The sequence below is a fragment of the Sarcophilus harrisii genome, chromosome 5, assembly GCF_902635505.1.
Source record: "Sarcophilus harrisii chromosome 5, mSarHar1.11, whole genome shotgun sequence".
Classification (NCBI taxonomy): domain Eukaryota; kingdom Metazoa; phylum Chordata; class Mammalia; order Dasyuromorphia; family Dasyuridae; genus Sarcophilus; species Sarcophilus harrisii.
In genome coordinates, this window is record NC_045430.1 from 196,327,138 (window position 1) to 196,351,180 (window position 24,043).

At 31.4% G+C, this 24,043-nt stretch overlaps 1 protein-coding gene across 1 annotated transcript in view; it reads left to right on the top strand.

Moving 5' to 3' along the window:
- Window positions 1-24,043, top strand: part of CNTNAP2 (contactin associated protein 2) — a 2,632,466-nt gene that overhangs the window by 728,848 nt on the left and 1,879,575 nt on the right. The window contains exon 3 of the mRNA XM_031941247.1: window positions 22,382-22,575. Within this exon, the coding sequence (XP_031797107.1) occupies window positions 22,382-22,575 (194 nt within the window). The remainder of the gene's footprint in view (window positions 1-22,381; window positions 22,576-24,043) is intronic.

The window sequence follows — 24,043 nt, forward strand, 5'->3', positions numbered from 1 at the left end:
ATAGTTCTGAAAATGTTTTTACAAAACTTCTCATCTATTCAATTTTTTTAAAGATAGGTGGGAGAGGTATTTTGATCCTCATTTCAGAAGAAGAAACTGATTTTTACATAGGGTTATTTTCTTCTCCAAGTTTATATGATTAAAAATATAGAGCTAGATCTGGAAGCCTGCTTTTGTGATTCCAAATCCCATACTCTTAACTACATTTTCTCTGTTTTATTTGGCTATAGTGGATAAAATAGAAGAATTTTATGTGAAATGAATGTATCTTTTTTTCTGAAAATATATGTGTAAAATTTTAAAGATATAATCATGAAATATTAAAAGAATTGTAAAAATGGCAGAATGAATTATTTAGAACAATGACTTGTCATGCATGCTACAATACTCAGTGAGGCATTAAAATATATGCTCCAAGGAAAGACTTGGTATGATTTTATATGAATTGCATACATCCAAATAATACTAGGGTATGATGTAGAATTTGAAAATATTTTCATGTGACTTCACTGCTCCCTGCAGCAATCTCTTTTACTTCAAAGGTGTCTCATTTATAGGATGGAAAATAGATGATGAGAAAGTTGAATCCTTCCAGCATGAGGTTAGAATCAGGATTTTCTATTTGTAGAAAAAAAAATTCTTCCTTTGTACCTACACTTTATTCATTCTTATTTTTGATAAAGTCATTAGAATCAGTCTTCCCCTCCTATCTACATCTTTATACATATTTAGACAGAAGTTTAAAAATGGGATGGCAAAGAAAGAAAAAGAATGTAAAGAAAGGTGTGGGAGATAAGATATTTCCCTCATTTCTAAACAAGATATTTCCATTATAAATATTTGCATTCTTGACTTTCTTAGTGACTGCCTAAATAAACTATTTTCTTCAAGATTACTCAGGTAACTTTACATAAACATTTTTAAAAATCCACTCAACAGAAATTCAAATTTTATGATATCAAAGTGATTGAACACTTGAATTACCAATATTTTCAAAATTACCTATTATAGAGGAAGTAGTGATTTCTTTGGATGGGAACAGGATGTCTCTCCAATCTTATTTGTCTTTCTATTTGCAACTCCAAACTATCTACAATGACGCATCACCCCTCTAATTTCTGTGATAGCCTTCCTTCCCCAGGAGAATTCTTATTAGCTGCTCTATCCACTTTGCCTCACTATTTGCTTTCTAGGAAGTCACAGTACCTTGCTTTTCCTGACTGTTTTCCCAAAACAATCATTTGTCTTTAAGGTCTCTTTGCACTTCCATTAAGGGAATATAATTAATTCATTTGCTCTATAGTCTCATCCCTTTGGTCATCCATATAGTAATGACACTGGCCATATAGTATGATTTTCCTTCTCACCTATGAATTTTAGTTTATAATTTCATAATGCTTCCATGTGGAATCTATTCAACATTTTGGAGTTCATCTTTGAGGTTTAAAATTAGATATCAGGTTATTTAGTTTCCTGAAGAGAATACACCTAAAAAAATCAAATGTGAAAGGAAAACTGAAAAGGAAAACCAACCCTTAATATATATGTATGTTGTTGTTGTTATTCAGTCATGTTGGACATTGTGTGACTCCATTTGTTTGTGTGTATATATCTTTCTCTCTCTATATATACACACATTTCTAGTGTTTATAAATGTGCTTATACAAACATGGAAACACTCATGCATGTACTTACTCTCCTAACTTTACCCCATCCAATTCTATAAATACCAAAATTTTGACACATCAATTTCATTTCAAACCTGGTCATTTTCTGACACAGTTGTTACAACCATACTTTAATCCCACCTCTATCATGCTCTCTATTCTTATAGTTGTATGAATAAAGTCCTTTCTAAAGAATCTGTTTTCTGCTTTTGACATATTACTAAGTGATTTCATTTCCTTTTCCCTTCTCTTAAAGAGAAATCAAAACTTCCCATGACAGCTTCCCTGAGTCTTGCCTTATAAAATTTACAGCCTGTGCATCAAAGAACAATGAAAACATTGCTTCTTTATTAGATAATGCTAATAACAGAAAAAAAATTAAAATCAATATTTAAATGTTTATTTGAACCATCATAATGTATTATTAGCGAATGATAATTAAATGCCTACAGAGGAACATGATAAAAATGGAGAAAAGGACAAATTTAAATACAAAAATGACTTTTGTTTGACTAAATAAATTAAATTATTCATATCTAGAGAATCTGATAAGTAAGGAATCAATTTATTCTATATACACTACAGGTTAATCTCATTCAGCACGATTTCATTATAAATAAATCAAATCATTACAAGTTCTCTTAGTCTTTTTAGACCTTTGCTTTTGTGAATGTAAGGAATTTTCATGGGAATTGATAAAGTAATCATGACTGTATCTCATACCAACTTGAAACCAAGAACATCGCTCCGCTGAATATCTGTGGTACATTTTTTCTGTTGAAATATTAAGAATCAAAATTAGTTATATATGTCAGAAGAAGTTCATAAGATGTCTCAAAATCTATTAAATAATATTTCCTTAGATTCCCACTTTCTTGATCTGTGTCCTGAAGAGTATGGGTGGAGAAAATGATTTGTACATTGACAAGTATTTGGACCACATAACAATATTATTTTATTTACCATAGATATGTCTAACAATTTTTTTTTTATTTTAATATGAGCTACTTTGTTTTCACCATTCAGAAAACATCCTCTATGAACATGTTTTCCTTAATTGATTGAAATGTCATTGGGACATATTTTTTTTTTTTTTTTATGGTCAATTGTAAAGTTCTCTGATTCAGATCTCTGGGTGCAGCCTTCGATTCAGTTCAGTAATCACCCGACACAATAAGTGCAGTCGGGTAATCAGCCTGGACAGGACTTCGAATAGTTTGGAAGGACTTATGTTTTCTCTAACTTCTGGCTCTCTTTTATGAGATTTTTAAAGAATATTTCAAAAATTGGCAAGTTTTACATTAGTAAAACTTAAGGAATGAGACATCTATAACCAAATCAGATATTATCAAGAGTCTTTTTTTTACTAATGGACCATGATGCTTTTAGCCTTTATTTCTGTATTAAACTAGTGATACTTCATTAATTTTAAAGAACATTTCATTTGCCTATTAGGTAGCTCCAAGAATTTCTTTGCTTTCACTTAATTTGAGAAAAAGGTCAACTAATCTTGCACATTATCTGGTTACTATAGATTTCCTGTTTCTCTTTAAATATAATCAAATGAGGGAACGTTTTCATCTGCTTTTGAGAAATTTGAACTATTTATAAACTATCATCATCAGCATTTTCATTCTAATCATTATTTTTTTTTTCTTTTTGTTTATTTAAGAAGTTAATACTTTAAAAGTTTTTAAATAGCATTTTATTTTTTCCCAATTTCATGTCAAAAATTTTTGGCATTTGTTTTTACTAAGATTTTGTGTTTCAAAATTTTATTCTTCCCTCCATCCCTCCCTCCATCTGTTCTTCCATCTTTCCTTCCTCTACCCTTTTTCACAGTTGATAGGCAGTTTGATGTAGTTATACATGTTCAAAATGTTCAGTCCTTTCCAGCATGACCACAATCAAAGGCTTATTATATATTATTCCATTTTGAACATTCTTCAATCAAGCCAAACTCTTCTCCTTCCCTTCCTTCCCATAGAATACCATATATCCATATTAGCACCTTTTCAAGATCTCTTCCCATTGCCTAGAATGTGCTATCCCTCTCATTTGTACTTTTAGTATTCCTCTCCTAATTTATTAAGAAATGATTGATAACATTATTAATAAAATAATAACAAATATTTTATATTAGTCACAGTTGGAAAAGAAAAAAAAAACAGATAAAAGGGGAAAAGGGATAAGAAGTAGAGAAGTACTTCATTGGCTTCTGGAAGTAGCCTGGAAGATCTGGAAGATCATTCTCTTGATCTAGTTTAATGAAATTCAGATAAGAGTCAGTACTTGGACAAATTATACTATTAACATTTTTGATGTTATATGGACTATTGCATGAGTGATAAAAACTGCTTTTTAATAGTTGAATCAAAGTATTAGGTTTTAATTGCTTCTTGAAATTCATTCTCAAAAGCAGAAAGAAAGAAGTTATAATAGTAATTCACCTTGTTTTCCTCCTCCTCTTCCCATATTGTTCTGTTAAAATATATTTTTAAAATATAGCTTAAAGATTACAAAATTACAAATATGATAACATCCATTAAACATTAATTTAACATTAATAAATTTTTCCATAGTTAATAGTGTTCAGCATTTCATATTTGATAATTATCTTTTTCCATATAATAAATAATATAATTATATATGTGTGTGTTTGTGTGTCTCTGTGTATATATGTATGTATTTATGTATGGAGAGGGTTATCTTTATCTTTTTCCAGTAGAGGCAAAATACTTTCTATTATGAAATAGAGGGTCAGGATTGAAATCTGTGAGGAATCTGTGAGGAAGCTAGAAAAATGGTTAGTCATAATTTACACACATCTATGAAACATTTGTCTAATATACATTTTATATGATTTAGCTGTTGACTGTTTTGCAGAGAATTTTGATTTTCTTTTTTTATTAATGCTTTTTATTTTCAAAGCATATGCATGGATAATTTTTCAACGCTGACCCTTGCAAAATCTTATGTTCCAAATTTTTCCCTTCTTCTCCCCATCCCTTCTTCTATATGGCAAGTAATTCAATATATGTTAAATGTATTAAAATATATGTTAAATCCAATATGTGTATACATATTTATACAGTTATTTTGCTACACAAGAAAAAAATCAGACCAGAAAAGAAAAACAAAATGCAAGCAAACAACAACAAAAAGAATGAAAATGCTATGTCGTGGTCTACCCTCAGTTCCCACAGTTTTTTCTCTGGGTGGGGATGGCTCTCTTCATCTCAAGATCATTGGAACTGGCCTCAATCATCTCATTATTGGAAAGAGTCACATTCATCAGAATTGATCATTATATAATCTTATTTTTGCTGTGTATAATAATCTTCTGGTTCTGCTCATTTCACTTAATATCAGGTCATGCAAGTCTCTCTCCAGGCCTCTCTAAGATCATCCTACTAATCTTTCTTATACAACAATAATATTCCACAACATTCATGTACTATAACTTATTCAGCCATTCTCCAATTGATGGTCATCCACTTAGTTTACAGTTTCTTGCCACTACAAAAAGGGCTGTCACAAACATTTTTGCACATATGGGTCCCTTTGCCTCCTTTTAAGATCTTTTTGTGATATAAATCCAGTAGAAACATTGGGATAAAATGATATGTTCAGTTTTATAAATTTTTGATCATAGGTCTGAATTGCTCCCAAGAATAGCTGGATATTTTCACAATTCTATCAACAACGTATTAGTGTCCCACTTTTCCCACATCTCTTCCGACATTAGTCATTATCTTTTCCTGTAATTTTAGCCAATTAGAGAGGTGTGTAGTGATATCTCAGAGTTGTCTTAATTTTACATGTCTCTTATCAATAGTGATTTAGAGCACGTTTTCATATGTATATAAATGGTTTTAATTTCTTCATCTGAAAATTGTCCGTTCATATCATTTGACCATTTATCAATTGGAGAATAGCTTGAATTCTTATAAATTTGAATCAATTCTCTATATATTTTAGAAGTGAGGGCTTTATCAGAACTGTTAAATGTAAAAATGTTTTCTCAATGTATTGCTTCCCTTCTAGTCTTGTCTACATTAGTATTGTTTGTACAAAAACTTTTTAATTTAATATAACCAAAATTATCTATTTGGTATTCAGTAATATTCTCTAATTTTTCTTTGTTCACAAATTCCTTCTTCCTCTACAGATCTGAGAGGTAAACTATCCAATGTTCTTCTAGTTTGCTTATAGTATCACTTTTTTCATTTAAACCATTTCATTAATCCCTTTTTGACCTTATCTTGTATATGGTGTTAGGTGTAGGTCAATGCTGAGTTTCTGCCATACTAGTTTCCAATTTTCCCAGCAGTTTTTTTTTCAAATAGTGAGTTCTTAACCCAAATGCTGGGGTCTTTCAGTTTCTCAAACACTATAGTGCTATAGTTATAGATTATTTTGTCCTATGAACCTAACTGATTCCACAGATAGACTACTCTTTTTTCTTAGCCAGTTCCAAATGGTTTTAATAACCACTACTTTATAATATGGTTTTAGGTCTGGCATGAGAATTTTGATTTTCAATCTTCATCCTCCATTTAACTGTTCTTTCATTACTTTTATCATTGGTGTATAGATTTCTCTTACCTATTTTGATACAAGGTGTATGCTTCTTATGTTGGACTTCTTGTTACCAGAGAGACAACTGTACATTTTTATTCTCTTTCAGGACTCCTTTCATTTAAAAAAAAAAAACAGTCAATATTTTTATCTTTCTTAGGATAGAAATGTGTCTGGTGCTTTGAGATGCAATCTCACTGTGAATAAACACAGGAGTTTGACCTTTACCTTTTCATACTTGGATTGCTTTGTCCCTCTTTAGGAAGCCACATAGTTGTCTACTCTTAGGGGGTCACCATATCAATGCCAATTAATTAACAATATTAATACCTAAAGGACATCTGCATAAATGTAGCCCAAATTTCCTAGTTCAGATGATCCCCTAACTTCAGCCTCCTGGGTATCAGGAATTTGAGGAATGGGTCATAATGTCATTTGTCTTTTGGTTGTGGCATTTTGGCATCATTCCTCTATTCTCATTATTCATGTCATTAAATTTCTGTGAAAAATACCTTTCCAAAATTCTAGTCTAAATATACCCATCACCTATTCAAAAATTTAAAATGCGAAGATCTTGAATGAGCTCAGGTTATTTATTCCCTCCTCATTATTTTTTAGCTCCTCACTTTTATCTTTATTTTCTTAATCTAGACTCAGGGAACTCTCTACCTCTAATTAGATTTGTATCCAATTTCAACAAATAATATCTGAAGATGGTAAAAGTCTCAGTTCATTTCATATCCACTTGTTTATCTGCTTTAGTGGTCTGTGTCAGATGCTTTGAAATATTTCCATATTACTGATTTGTTCTTATCTACCTTGTTTTCTTGTGGTAGCAGAACATAAAAAATGCCTCTCTCAGTATTATTTTCCCTTCCCTGGCCCCTCTACTATTCTCCCTCTCAGTTATTTCACTTGGGGCTTACATTAGCTCCCATAAATTCACTTACATCACTTTACAGATGAATCTTAGATCTATATATCTAGCTCTGATCTTTCTCTTGCCCTTTCTCATATTTCTAATTTTATGTTGAACAGATCTAGTAAACATCCTATGGATTTGTTAATTCCATCATGTCCAAAATTGCACTCATTACCTTTCCCCAAAAACTTTCTCTTTTCCTATTTTCCCTATTACTCTCACTTACCCAGACTTATAATTCAAGTATTGTCCTTGGCAAGTTCCTCTCTCATTTCCCCCTCATTTCCAATCTATTTTTAAGTTTCATGAATTCGATTTTCACAACCTCTTTTACCTATTGCCACTTTTTTGACACTGTCTTCATAGTAATGCAGGCCCTAAACTTCATACATAGAGGGCACTGAAAAATTCTGCTTAGCTATCATTCTATCATAGTCCCCATTAATTGAACTCCAATTTTTGCTTTATATCAGGTTCTATTTAGCTATTTCTCCTATCTAAAATCTTATAAAATATTATATTATTAATCATATATTATATTGTTATGTTATATAATAAAATGTATATTACAAGATTATAAAGTTCTTTAGATTAAGTACTTTAGATCTTTATATCATCAATAATTATTACATACCTGTTACATAGTTAATATATATTACATATGGGATATGCTTAATAATTGGTTGGTTACTTGAATCTGTATCATGTGGGTGATAATTAAATCTGTGCTATCATGAGAACTCAGTTACCAGCTTTTCAGAATGCTTGCTAGGACTATATAAATACGGTAACTGCCTCAGTACAAAGTCCACTTGTATTAGCTTTGCTGTCATTCTTTATTTTGCCATTATTTACCCAGTTACCCCTTTTTCTTTTTGCAAGGTTATGTTCCACTTTGAAGGGCTTGTTATTGTCATCATAATCATATCACAGTAATTATTACCAATGTTAATAATAATTGAGAAGCTTCCTGACATAGTAAATGAAGCTGGTCCTGTAATCAGGGAATCTTAAATTCAATTTTTGCCTTGGATAGTTAATAGCTGTCCAACCCTGGCTACAGACTTAAAATTTAAGAGCTGCAGGCAGGTATTCTAAGATTAAAGTTGCTGATCTGCTTCAACTGAATTATTTTCACAAAGATATGTTCTTACAATGATAAAATCAAAATTCTTAACAAATAAGATAATTAAAAAATAATAATAACTTACATTTTCATTGTGATTTTGAATTTTCAAAGAACTTTCCTCAAAGTTTCACTGAAAAACAGTTTCCTTCTTATAAGAAGAAACTATAGTTTCTAGTATTTTTCACAGGAGCTTTGATGATATTTCAAAGAATTTCAGTGATTCAAGATACTTTGGATGCTACCAAGTAAACCTTGAATTAAACATAGGAAAAAACGCCTGTTAGAATTTAAAACTGGGGCGGGGGGGGGGGGGGGGGGGGGGGGGCGGATGGAATAGGTAGCTGAAAATTCAGCTTTCACCAGCTGCCCAAATTGTTAATTAATTCTTGTCTATTAGAAGTGTGTGAAGGCAAAAAAAAAAAAAAATAGTAGTAGTATTAGTAGTGTTCTGTTGAGCAACTGTGAGTGGAAGATGTCCCCAGATTGTTTCTGACAAGCGTGTTGAGACTTGTGGAACAGATATATGATGGTTTTGGAAACTATATGATGGTTTTGGAAGTAAAGAAGCAACAAATGTGATAAAATGTGACCTTCATCTGATCTTTACTTAAACTTTATTGAGATTCTACGTAACATTTTTTGGCTAAACTTGGGCTCTGAATATAGGAAATACTGATGTTTTAATGTTAATCAGCATTAACATTAACATTAACATGAATATAAAGGATATAATGATCTGATGGTCAAGCTTAAATTACTTAAATACTTTAAATACTTAAAACTTTTGCATTAGAATGGGAAAAATGGTCATTTTGACACTTTTATAACATTAGAAGTTATGTCAGGACCTAGTCTTTTAACCTTGGTTTATAATGGGAATTAATTCCAATGTAAATATAATAGTCAGGTAGAACATAATGTATTTACTAATCTACCTTCTTGTTTGCATGCTCAGCAAGAACTGTCCCATGCTTTATTTAGATTTCAGAAAAAACACCACCTCTCATTTGAATATCAATTAATAGAAACAATATGCCAACAATTTTTTAAATGTTTTGATGGTAATGGAAATATGGATTTTTTAAAAGCTGCTTTTAACTAAAATATTTGAATGAGTATCTTAGTATGTACAGATCTTAATAAGGCATTGTGATCTTATGGAAATACATCTGTAGTAGATGTTAGTTAGGAAAAGAGTAATTGAGGTTTCAATATGTATCCTACTCCAAGTCAAGAATCTCTAGGTTAGAATATTTCTGAAGTCCTTTACAATTCTAAAATTTTTAAAATGTATTATATTTGACAACCCTTTTCTACATAAAGGAAATAAATATGATAGAACATCAAGGGAAACTAATTTCTTGACATACAATTTTCTTAAAAGATGTTTAATTGCATATCATATCACTTCTTAGATTCTGTCCACAAAATAGTCTGAAGTAAGGAATCAAATCAGTTTTCTATATATTTCCATTTGAAAGCAAATTCAGTCTAAATTAGCAGGATTTTTAAAATTTTAAGTCATTTGGCCAAGATTTTCCAAATAAGTTCCTTATTTCTCCTCATATGCTCTATATTTTTAGGAAACACCAACAATATCGTGAATACAATTACTTCAATTGATTTTTTTCACTTTAATTTAGAGAAACACACGTGTATGTTTACATATATGTGCACGCACATATATGTGGAGAAAGAGAGAGACAAAAAAGGACAAAGACAGAAATAGAGGGGGAAAGAAGGGGAGGCAAAGAGAGAGAGGAAAGGAGGAAAAGAGAGAGGGGGAAGAGGGAGGAGGAAGAGAGAGGGAAGGGAGGTTTTTTGGCAGGGTTTTCCATTTCTTTCTAGGGGTCTTCTCTAATTCTCTAATAATCTTAATGTAATTATAGTAAATTCTGGAAAATAAAAGAATGTCTGTACTAGGATACTGTGGAAAGCATGTTACATTGCATAATGTAACATAACATAAATTAAAAACAACAATTAATTGTCATTTAGAGAATTTTCATTTCAGAAAAGTACTTCTGATTTCTAAAGTCTGAAACATCCCATAGCCAAAGTTATCTTTATAGGAGACAAACCCTTGGATTAAAAATTAAAATTAATAATCTCTTAACTTACTATAACCATCTGATTTCAATCTATATATGCAGACTAATCAAAAGAATTTCTCAATAACATTGGTTATTTCTGGAATCTTTAAACATTTTTATTTATTTGAATTTTTCTGGTATTCCTGCTGATTACTTGAGCCAAATGCAAGGTCAGGATGCTCTATGTCAACAAGGAATCCTTTTGTTAAGAAGATTCATTTGAAATTTCTACCCATTTTCATCCATATGCAATCAAGAATTAATTTATTTCTGAACCTATGTTTCTAGAGTAGAGAAGATAACTTATAAGACTACATTCACAGGAATATTGTAGCATAATGGAAAGAGACCATGGTTCATAGTGGAAAGAGACCATGGTTCAAGTTCTGTCTCTGACTTTTACCATGCAAATAACCTTGAGAAGCTATTAAACTCCTATAGGTTTCAGCTTCTTTGTATAAAAAAGGAGGGGGTTCATCTCACTTATTTAGGGGATTCATCTTGCTGGTTTCTGCCATTCCTTTTACTCTAGATTTGTGATCATCAGTTAGGTAAATGTACTGGTAACAACTCAAGGAAGTGGGACTATTGAATCTTCTGTGACATACTAAGATTAAAATGTATTAAGTAACCATACACACAGTCATTTGTATACTGGAATAATCTTTTATTTGCCACTCTGTGGTCAGGTATAAACTAATATAAGGTGAGTCAAACTAATGATGTCTTGTGTGGTATCCTACTAGGCTTGACATAGTCATAGAAAATATAGGCAAACAAATGCTCAGAATATGAGAATCATCTTGTAGAAGCAATCAGATTTTTTAAATTATATCTTTTTATTGACAGAATATATACATGGGTAATTTTTCAACATTGATCTTTTCAAACACTTCTGTTCTAACTTTTCCCTTTCTTTCCTCCAACCCTCCCCTAGATGGCAGGCAGTCTCATACATATTAAACATGTTGAAGTATATCTTAAATACACTATATGTGTACATATTTGTACATTCCTCTTGTTGCACAAGAAAAATCGGATTTAGAAAGGTAAAAATAACCTGTGAAGAAAAGCAAAAATTCAAGCAGTCCATACTCATTCCCCAGTGTTCTTTCTCTGGGTGTAGCTGGTTCTGTTCATCACTGATCAATTGGAACTGAATTGGATCTTCCCATTGCCAAAGATAGCCACTTCCAACAGAACTGATTCTCATATAGTATTGTTGTTGAGGTGTATAATGATCTCCTTGTTCTTATTTCACTTAACGTCAATTCATGTAAGTCTCTCCAAGCCTCTGTGTATTCATCCTGCTGATCATTTCTTACAGAACAATATCTCATAACAGTAATATACCATAATTAGCCATTCTCCAATTGATGAGCATCCATTCAATTTCCAGTATATAGCCACTACAAAAAGGGCTGCCACAAATATTTTTGTATATACGGGTCCCTTTCCCTTCTTTAATATCTCTAGGATATAAGCTCAGTAGTAACACTGCTGGATCAAAGGGTATGCACAGTTTGATAACTTTTTTTTAGCATAGTTCCAAATTGCTCTCCAGAATGGTTATATCCATTCACAACTCCACCAATAATGCATGAGTGTCCCAGTTCTCCCACAACCCCTCCAACATTCATCATCTGAAAATTGTCTGTTCATATCCTTTGACCCAGAATTAATTTAAAATAAAATTTTGTGTTCTTTCCTTTTCTTCCCACACCTCTCATTGAAAAGGCAAGCTATTTGATGTAGATTATATATGTGTAATCATGCAAAACATATTTCCATATTAGTCATATTGTAAAAGAAGAGATTAAAATAAAAAAAAAAACAAGAAAAATAAAGAAAGGGAAAATTATGCTTTTATCACCAGTTCTTTGTCTGGGAATGCATAGTGTTTTTCAATATAAGTTCTTCAGAATTATCTTGGATCTTAATATTTCTGAGAATAGCCAAGTTATTCACAGTTGATTATCTTATGATCTATTGCTGTTATTGAGTACAATGTAATCCTGGTTCTACTAATTTCATTTTGTATCTGTTCATATTAAATCTTTCCAAGTTTTTCTTGGAGCATCTAGCTCATCAGTTCTTATATTACAATAGTATTCCATCAAAATTACCATAACTTGTCCAGCCAATCCCCAATTGGCATCTCCTCAATTTCCAGTTCTTTGAAACCAGGAAAGATCTGCTATAAAAATTCAGAGGTACTTCTAAATTGCTATGCATAGTGGTCAAATCAGTCTACAAATTCACCAATCTTGAACTCTTCACCAAGAATGCATTAGTGTCTCAATTTTTCTATTTTTCCTCCAACATTTATCATTCTTCTTTCCTCTTCCATTAGCCAATTTAATATGTAGAAGATAGTATCTCAGAATTTTTATTTGCATTTCTTTAATCAGTAATGATTTAAAGCGATTTTTTCCCCATATGGCTATACATATCTTTGATTACTTCATGTGAAAACTTTTTATTTAGGTTTTTTGATCATTACCAGTTGGGGAATAGCTCCTTTTAAAAATTTAATTTATTTTTTATATTTGAAAGTTGAGTTTAATCAGAGAAATTTGCTTCAAAATATTCCCTCCTGGCATTTGTGATTGTTGTGTATATCCCTCCATCTTCTTTCCCCCTTATTTATTCTATTCTCTTTCTTGTTTCACTGTCTCCAATAAAAAATGTTTTGCTTTTGACTATTGCTTTCACCAATCCACTCTGCCTGCTCTGAGTACCTCTTGTTACTCTTATCTACTCTCCCACTACTTAACTATAGGGGAAGAAAGATTTCTACACTCAATTGAATATGCATGCTAATCTCTCTTTAAGCCAGTTCCAAAGAGAATAAGGTTCAAACGTTCTGTGCCTTTTTCATATTTTCCCTTCCACTATAAAACATTTGTTGCCTTTTTTATGTCAAATAATTTATTCTATTCTACCTCTCCTTTTCTCTGTCCTCCTATATATTCTTCTAACACCTTAATTGTATATTTTTAAGTATTAGTTCACACTTGTTCCCCATGTCTATCTATACTCTTTCTAACTAGTCTAATGATGAGTATGTTCTTGAATTAGAAGTGCTACCTTCTCAAGTAGGAATATAAATAGCTTAAGCTTATTAAATCCTTTATGATTTCCTCTTTTCTAATTACTTTTTAATCTTTCCCTTAAGTCATGCATTTGGAAGTACAATTTTGTATTGATCTCTGATCTTTTCATCAGAAATCTTTGAAAATCCTCCCATTTCTTTGAATGTCTAGTCTCATCCCCATGGGTTATAATTATTCTTGGTTGTAATACCAGGTCCTTTGTCTTCTCAAATACAACGATTCTGAAACTTCAGATCCTTTAATGTAGATGTAGATTGACTGTACTATTTCTGGCAGTTTTCATTTTGGGATCTCTTGAAGAAGATATTAACTGGATTCTTTTCATTCATATTTTACTATTTGTTCTGAAATATGAGGGCAGTTTTCCTTGATAATTTCTTTTAAAAATATTTCTAAGTTATTTTTATCATTGTGATTTTTAGTTCTTTCCTGGATCTGTTGTCCAGGTCACTTTTTCTTTGTTTGTTTTTTAATGAGATATTTCACATTGCTTTCTATTTGTTCTATTCTTTTTTAAAATTGTTTCTTGATGTCTTATAGAGTCTTCAGTAAGATTTTATATTTCCATTTTCTTCAGTGAATTTTTGTATCTTTTTTTTTTTTTATTTGGCCAGTTTTGCTTTTCAAGCTGTTATTCTCTTGTTGGATTTTTGTACCTGTTTTACTATTTGGCCTGTTCTGTTTTTGTTCACTATTTTTTACCTCCTTTACCAAACTCTAGACTCTTTTTTTCTTATTATCTTCTTGCATCACTTTTATTTTTTTTCCTATTTTGACTTTACCTACTTGATTTTTGAAATCAATTTTGAGTTATTCTGGGGACTATGACCAGTTCTAGACTTTTCCATTCTATATTTTGTGATGAAGTATCCTAAATCCTGAGATCAATAGAGGTTACACATTTCACAAACTAAATGAAGTAATCAGCTCACCCAAATTACATTACTTGATAGATCAAAGAGTAACTGGAAACTTGTAATTGATTTTTCTAGTAAGTTCCTGTTGAAGACCTGAAATGTGTCCTCCCTTTGGGGCTAATCTCCATTCCTTCCATATAACATAACCTAAGGAAGAAGTTTAACAGGACCCTATATGTGACTCATTTGAGTTTTAGATTTTTGAAACCCTCAAAACTAGCAAAATATGTGATTCCATCTATGTAGTAAATGAAATACTTTTTGAAAGTAATAAATAGGTAATGATTTCTTGAGTAATTTAAATACAGTGTACATTATATAGTATGTAAAAAATTCTCTTGAAAAATCCATAAAAACAGCAAAAAAAGAGGTTTATAAAGTGCTTTTAATGGTAAAAATTTTGTCTTTAATTAAAACAACATCCTTGATCTGCTTCAGTGCAAAATTAGAGTTCTTGTTGTATAACATGATGGGAGAAGCCATTCCCTACACTTGTCAGAGGTTGATACTCCAGAGGTCCATCCAGTAGAGGAGATCTTTGATTTTGTGTGTGTGTGTGTGTATGTGTGTGTGTGGTTATAAATATATATTTAAATAAATAAATAAATATATATATATATATATATATATATATATATATATACACATACATACAAATGCATAAACACATTCACACATATATATGTATGAATGTATGCATATATGTATATATATCTGTATATTTATGTATGTGTGTACACATATGTGCATATATAATTTTACTTAATGCTTGTAATAACCCTTTCAGATAATTATTGCAGATATTCTCATTTTATAGATAATTTCCTCATGGCTACATGGTTAGTGGGTGTTTGAGATGGAATTTGAACTTAGATCTTCCTTACTTTAAGGCAAGTGCTCTATGACCCACATATTAATCATTAGGTTGAATAACCTGCCAGGCTATCTGATTTCCCATCTCCCATTCCATAAATTAATTTTTACTTTGGTATCATACAGGAAAATTCTATATAGAAAGCTCTATACCAAAGTCAGATTTTAGAAGACAGCAGCAATTATAAATGGAATTATATATAAACAAAAGATAAATGAAAATAAATTACATGGATCTGTCATAATAATGGTAGGAAAGCCACAATCCCAGATAAGTTGAAGTCTGGAAAAAGTGCAAATGATAGTGTCTTTTAAATTATATTCTGAATATTCAATTAATGAATCAACAAGCATTTGATTGCCTATTGCTGTGTATAAGGTACTCTGTTGTTTGTGGGGATATAAAGACAAAAAAGAAGTTATACATTTCTTCAAGGAGATTTTGTTTTCCTTTATTTTTGTTTATTTTTAGGGCACATATTATGTCTTCTTATAATACAGTTTGATGTAACAGCTATATTTTAAATCCATGGCAGCAAGAAAATAATACTCTTCAACTTTTAATTTTGCTCCTGCCTTCTCTATCAAGGCTATGATTTTCCAACCAAGAAGACTAGAACCAATATGTTTAAAAGATGATTCCAGATAAAAATAATTGAAATGATAGTAAGAGAATAAATTCTTACACATTCAGGTATTCTTCACTGGAATCTTTTAGATTTCTAATGAGATTGCTAAGGCACAACTGGCAATGTTTGAAAAAATTTAGAAACTCTGTATTGTATTAGAAAAATAAGGAAGAATTGATATTATCTTCAATATAGGAGAAAAAGTTTGATCCTGGAAATTTTATCTTGATGTTAATTTCTGGGGAAATTCTAGAACAGATTATTATATGATTTATGAGTACTGAGGGAATTGCTGATCATCAGGAGTTAGAATAGGTTAACTAAAAATAAGTCCCACCAAATTTACTTCCAATCCTTAGAATGTAATGCCTCCAGAAAAACTAGTCTATATTGAGGCAATTTGCACAGCAGACAATCCACAAGCAAGTATTATGTACCAGGCACTGCATTAAGCACTGAAGATAAAAAGACAGATGCACAAACACAGCTACTTCCCTAAATCTCATATTCATAATAGCAGTTGAGGAGTTATCAGATAAATAAGAAGAAACTCTAAAAGTTTCAGAAGTCCTCACTTATGTGTTTGCTCTTCCTGATCAGAGGACGCCATTATTTCAAAGAAAAAATATTTTATGAAAAAGCATAGGAAGAAAAATTAAGTAATAAAATATTTTTCCTTTAAAGCTGATGCAAATCTTGCAACAAAATACACAATCAGGGAAAAGAGTCATTGTATCTTGGTAACTATTATAGGAGATAAATTGTGTTATATTACATATGCAAGAAATACATGTAGCTAGGATATTCTCGTGAAAAGGCAAATATAATGTATTATAGAAATAAAATCCAGCTTCTGAATTTTCCTGTGTTCATTTGGATTTCATAAAGTAGTCCATGACATTCTTATGGATGAAATAGAGAATTATACATTAAGGGCATCTATGTGACCCAATGGATACATTGCCAGATCTGAAATCAAGACTCATCTACCTGAATTATTTTTTTAAAAAATTTATTAAATGCTTTTTATTTATAAAACTTATGCATGGGTAATTTTTCAACAATGACCCTTGCAAAACTTTCTGTTCCAAATATTTCCTTCCCCCTCCCCCTTCCATAGATGGCAGGTAGTCCAATGCATGTTAAATATGCTAAAATAGATGTTAAATCCAATATATATGTAAGTATTTATACAGTTATCTTGCTGCACAAGAAAAATCTATCTAGAAAGAAAAAAAAAAAACCTGAGAAGAAAAACAAAAATGCAAGCAAACATCAACAGAAAACATGAAAATGTTATGTTGCTGGCCACACTCAGTTCCCATAGTCTTCTCTCTGTATGTATATGGCATTCTTCATCACTGAACAACTGGAACTGGTTTGAATCATGTATTTTTTTTTTTTTATTACAATAACTTTTTATTGACAGAATCCATGCTAGGGTAATTTTTTACAACATTATCCCTTGCACTCACTTCTGTTCTGATTTTTCCCCTCCCTCCCTCCACCTCCTCCCCCAGATGGCAAGCAGTCCTATACATGTTAAATATGTCACAGTATATCCTAGATACAATATATGTGTGCAGAACTGAACAGTTCTCTTGTTGCACAGGGAGAATTGGATTCAGAAGGGAGAAATAACCCAGGAAGAAAAACAAAAATGCAAACAGTTTACATTCATTCCCCACTGTTCTTTCTTTGGGTGTAGCTACTTCTGTCCAACATTGATCAATTGAAATTGAGTTAGATCTCTTTGTCAAAGAAATCCACTTCCATCAGAATGCATCTTCATACAGTATTGTTGTTGAAGTATATAATGATCTCCTAGTTCTGCTCATTTCACTTAGCATCAGTTCATGGAAGTCTCTCCAACCCTCTCTGTATTCATCCTGCTGGTCATTTCTTACAGAACAATAATATTCCATGACATTCATATACCACAATTTACCCAACCATTCTCCAATTGATGGGCATTCATTCATTTTCCAGTTTCTAGCCACTACAAACAGGGCTGCCACAAACATTTTGGCATGTACAGGTCCCTTTCCCTTCTTTAGTATCTCTTTGGCGTATAAGCCCAGTAGTAGCACTGCTGGATCAAAGGGTATACACAGTTTGGTAACTTTTTGGACATAATTCCAGATTGCTCTCCAGAATGGTTGCATTCGTTCACAATTCCATCAACAATACATCAATGTCCCAGTTTTCCCGCATCCCCGCCAACATTCATCACTATCTTTTCTTGTCATTTTAGCCAATCTGACAGGTATGTGGTGGTATCTCAGAGTTGTCTTATTTTGCATTTCTCTGATCAATAGTGATTTGGAGCACCTTTTCTTATAACTAGAAATAGTCTCAATTTCTTCATCTGAAAATTGTCTGTTCATATCCTTTGACCATTTATCAATTGGAGAATGATTTAAATTCTTACAAATTTGAGTTAGTTCTATATATATATATTTTAGAAAGGAGGACTTTATCAGAAACTGTGAATGTAAAAATGTTTTTCCCAGCTTATTGCTTCCTTTCTATCTTGTCTGCATTAGTTTTGTTTATCTACCCAAGTTCTAATTTGGCCTCAGAGACTTATTAGTTCAGTAACACATGGCAAGTCTCTTAACCCTGTTTGCTTTGGTTTCTTCATCTGTAAAATAAACTGGAAAAGGAAATGACAAAGTATTCCTTTATCTTTGCCAAGAAAACTCTCCAAGTGGGGTCATTTTGAATCAGACATGATTGAAACAACTGAATGACAGCAACAAATAGATACCATAGTTTTGTAGCTCTTTGAACAACTGGATCCAAAGTTTATTGGTTTACTAATAGTTTGGAGAAAGATCTCCAGTGGCATCCAACATGCCTCTAAACTTTAAAATTGTTCTCTGTTCAACATTGTTATATGTGCATGCTTATCATAAATGTTGGTTTGATGGAAGTAGGAGTGATTGAAATTATGATATATAACAAGACCAAAATCAAAAAATGAACTTGACAGGCTAGAAGGATGAACCAAATTGGACAATATTAAATTTAAATTCTGTTTTAAAAATGATTTGCAGAAGTATAGGAGGATTAAGAAGTAAATATAAATACTTCATATGAAAAAGTCTTAAGGCTATTAATTTATTTTCAAGTTAACTGCACACTCTTCTTTTTAACTTTGGAAAATTTCACTGGCTGTTCACTTGTCTTTTATGTTCTCACTCTTCATCTCTTCGTGCTGACTTTGCTGACTTCCTTCAAGTTCTAGATAAAAACTTAGAACAGGAAGATTTTCCCAATTCCTCTTATTTCTAATACCTTGGCTCCATTAATTATTTCCTAATTATCTTGTAAATAGCTTGTTTGTATATAGTTTGTATATTGTCTCCTTCATTAGACTATGAAGTCTATGTGGGCAAGTTTTGTCTTGTTCTGGATTTTGTTTGTTGTTTTATCCTAGCACATAATATAGTGCCCGTATCGTGGAAGGTGCTTAACAAATGTTTTTTAGCTTACTGACTGGTTGATTGTTAATATTGTAAATATGGGGTGTACATTCATTGTATCTCAAAGACTTTAGTGCAGTTTTTAGCTATCTAAATTTACATTAAAAAAAAATAAGAGTAAATAATAGTGATATGCTTTGTGCTGGCCAGATAGCATATAGAATTTACTATTTAGGTCTGAAGACCATGTTTTTTAAATTTTAATAGTATTTTCTTTTTCCATTTACATAGAAAGATAGTTTTCAATGTTTTTGTAAGACTTTTAGTTCCAAAATGGTTTTTCTCCCTGCTTCTTTTATTTTCTCCCTCCCTAATACAACAAGCAATCTGATATAGATTATATATGCACAAATATTTAAAAAACAGTTTTTTCACATGAGTTATGTTGGGAGAGAAAAATCAGGAGAAAAGGGAAAAGCTATGAGATAGAAAACAAAACAAAATGGTGTGGTTTGATCTATATTCAGTCTCCATAGTTTTTCCACTGGATGCAGATGGTTTTTCCCATCCAGTGTTTAATAGAATTAACTTGGATGACTGTATTGCTGAGAAGAATTAAGTCTATCATAATTGACTATCACACAATCTTTCTGATATTGTGTATAGTGTTTTCCTCTTTACTCAGCATCAGGTCATATAAGTGTGTCCAAGTTTTTCTGAAACCAGCCTGTTCCTGTTAATTAATTCCTACAGAATAATAGTATTCCACTACATTTATATGACAATGTATTCAGCTAATTCACAATTGGTGGTCATTCATTTAATTTTCAAATCCTTGCCATCACAAAAAGAGATCCTACAAACATATTTGTATACACAGATCCTTTTCTTTCTTTTATTATCTCTTTGGGATACAGACTCTTTGATCAAAGAGTATGCTCAGTTTGGCATAGTTCCAAATTGCTCTCCAGAATGGCTGGGTCAGTTCATAATTCCACCAATAATGCATCAGTGTCCACTTTTCCTATATTCCCTTCAATATCTATCATTTTTCCAGTAATTTTTAGCAATCTGCTAGGTATAAATGTGGTACCTGAGGGCCACATTGTAACAGGTAAAAAGCCAAACTGTTTGGAGGGATTCAGTTAGAATGTTGAAGATACTTATATGGTTTATCTTGAGAGAACATATTTTTTGGCGCAGGAGGAAGAATAAATTAAAAATACAACTCTCTATCTTGTAAAGAAACAAATTTCCCTTTTCCTGGAGGTACTCAAGAAGAAGCAAGATTTACTTATTGAATATATAATAGGAAAACATTTCTAAGTTATAGGACATTAAACTCAATATTTTGGGTATTTTACAGTTCTAAGGCTCCAGTTTCATGAGAAATTTATCATGTAACAACAAATATCTCTTAAATCAGGGCTATATGAAAACAGAGTACAACAAATCCAAGTACCCAGTTACACAGATTTAGAAGACTAAAACAAAATGGGGATGAATAAGGAATAGCAAGAAAGAGGTTTCACGTTATTGGATAAACCAGGTTCCTAGAATTCCTTGGAAGTATTTAATAGAGGCAATAAATTATTTCAGACATTTATCACAGTTAAGAGACTATTATGGGAATAGATGAAGGGAGAAAAAAAAAATCCCAATCCTAGAAAGAATTGAAAAGGATTGAATTTGAAAGTGAGTTCTATGATAAGGGAGAAAATGGGTCACAATCTATGCAAATTTGGAGGTTTCATTGTTGTTTTCATTTATCATGTGAAGGGAGATTAATGGCATTAATGGAATCTATAAGTACTTCAGGACAGGAAATTAGATTGATTTCAAAGGGAAAAATTAAGGACTAGTGCAAGTTAGTTAGCAATTAAATAAAGGGGAGGGGAATCCCAAGTAATAGGAATGGAAAAGAATTGAAAGTTTCTTTGGTATTATAGATAAAGTTATGTGGATCCTTCTCACATTAAAAAACACCCCCAAATCCCAAACAAACAAAAAATCTTGAGACTTTCTGTCTCTCATACTATTCTTTACAAGTACTATGTTGACTAACTTATTGAAATTTTATTGAATATTTGTTTTCTCCCATGAATAATTGAAATGATAGTGCTCAATGATAGTACCTTTTTATCACTGACATAATCTCAATATTTTTAGTAGTCTGAAGGAAAACTAACTGTTGTTTTATTCTTAAATTGTTCTTGCATATAATAAAACCACCTTTATTCTTATATCATTATTATGTTATTTTAAGAATAGCTCAACATTATTGAATTCCAGAAAGAATATCATGTGAAATATTGGTATCAGATTAATTCATAGTTCTATATAAAGTGACACAATCCTTTTATGAAATATCAGTTAATTTTATTCCTTGACAACTCATGTGTAGTGAACAACCGAAGTATCAATTCTTCAAAACTTATAATTCTTTTACTCCTTACCATTAGTAATACTGTTTGCAATTTTATTTTTCTGTTAAAAAATCTGAAGAAGAAAGAGAAGTTTTATAACTATAGTTATAGTTATATATAGTTATATATATACATATAGTTATATATAGTTATACTTAATAGTGTATAGTTTTACACTTAACTAGAATCTATAATTTTAAATGTGAAACTCCATTTAAAAGCAAAAGGATTTTTTAGATTATTATATATTTTTACAATATAAATTATTACAACAAAAGAATTCATGGCAACTTAGTCAACCCTCAGTCAATTAGAACTTGACATATAGTAATAAACTCTAATTAAGGAATTAGGAAGACATTTGCTAATTAGAAAGGAAGCCCATTACACTGCATATAACCTCATAAAGAGGTTAAACTAACAGTGTAATCCAACAGGAAAAATATTATTTGGATTCCCAAAAGCATATATAATGGGCATTTTATATGTTGTGAATATAGCATTGTCAAAGCCAATTAAGAGATTTAAGAATGATATCCTCAAATTGAAAGGCCTGATGTTCAAAGATTCCACTGTTTCTATATATCTTTCTCCTAACAGGAGCTGGAGGATGGTCTCCCTCAGACAGTGATCATTACCAATGGCTGCAGGTTGATTTTGGCAATAGGAAGCAGATCAGTGCCATTGCAACCCAAGGTAGATATAGCAGCTCTGATTGGGTGACCCAGTATCGAATGCTCTACAGTGATACAGGAAGGAACTGGAAACCATATCATCAAGATGGGAATATCTGGGTGAGTCATTGTTATAAAGACAAAATTTTAAATTGGTGAACTAATGAACTAGACTCTAAAGATTATTAACTGTCTATCATTCATTAAAAATTATTAAAAACTGTGATCATTAAAAATTATCAATGAGATGAAATCCATCATGAATTACTGTATTTCTAGACTGAACTTATAGTCATTATTTAATGCATATATTTGTTGAGTAATGGCTTAATAACACAATATCTTCAAATTAGTGTTGAGATATTTGGAGGATAAGGGGTCCTTATTCAACTATTGTAAAAATGGAATAGTATTTTGGAGTATAAAATAAGAAATGGGTTATAGCTGGACTCAGCCCATTTATCAACTATATGATTCATATTGATATTTTCTTAGAAGCCTTTATCTCTGATATCACATTTGCCAGCTATGTGACTTGGATCTTGATTTCTTGTTAGAGATTCTTTTACTGTAGAGTGTTACACATAGGGTTACAGTATTAAGCAATGAAGTATACTAAGGTTCAGTATAAAGAGGATTTGGCTCTTATCTGGGGTTAGCCCTTAATCAGCAAGTTGTAAGACTTAGATCTTAGTATCTTTTTAGAGCATAAGAACTTAATACAATAATATTTTGATTGTATTATCTTGAAGCTTATCTGGCCAAGACATTTGGGAAATGTTCTATTACAAACCATCTTTAAGTCATGGTTATTTCTGGAAACAAGAATGGTAATTCTTTCCTGTTTTTGCAGAGTAATCATCTTCTTAAACTTATATGATGCAGGACATCTCAAACAGATATTTTTAGAAGACAGTAGGTGAAAGTAAACCAATAAAACAATACATATATGTGAAGATTAACACAAATTGCTGTGGGGAAAAATAGACAAAATAATAAATACTTGGATGACAAACCCAAGTAGGACAGTGATCACAAATGTATGACTTTCTAGAAATAACACGTAACCTAGGGCTAATAATCTTTCCTAACTCTTAAAGGAAAATTTTCTTCAAAGTACATATGTACATACATATATTCATACACAATTTTGCTGGGAAAACTCATTCATTTCCAAAGCTTCAATTACAAACTCCATCCAGTTAATTATTCAGACTATGTCTCTATTCCTGATCACTCTTCTGAGCTTTATAGTTAAGAAGTTAAGTTGTTTTCATGACATTTTCACCTTTGTACTGAGTAGACCAGAAGATGACATTAGAAATACCTGGGTTCAAATTCTGCCTCCCAAATTCACTAGCTGGATGGCACATCACTAACAAATAAGTCTCATCTGTAAAATATACTAACTGAACCTCAGGACTATGGTGAGAGTCAGATAATAATAAGTAGTTAAAGTGAATTACAAAATGTAAAGCTCCAATGAGCTTCTAATTATCAGCAATGTTAGCATTAAATCTATTTCTATAAACTTAACATGCCTAAAACTAGCTTATTATATGCCTCTCAAAACTTTTTCCTTCTCCTG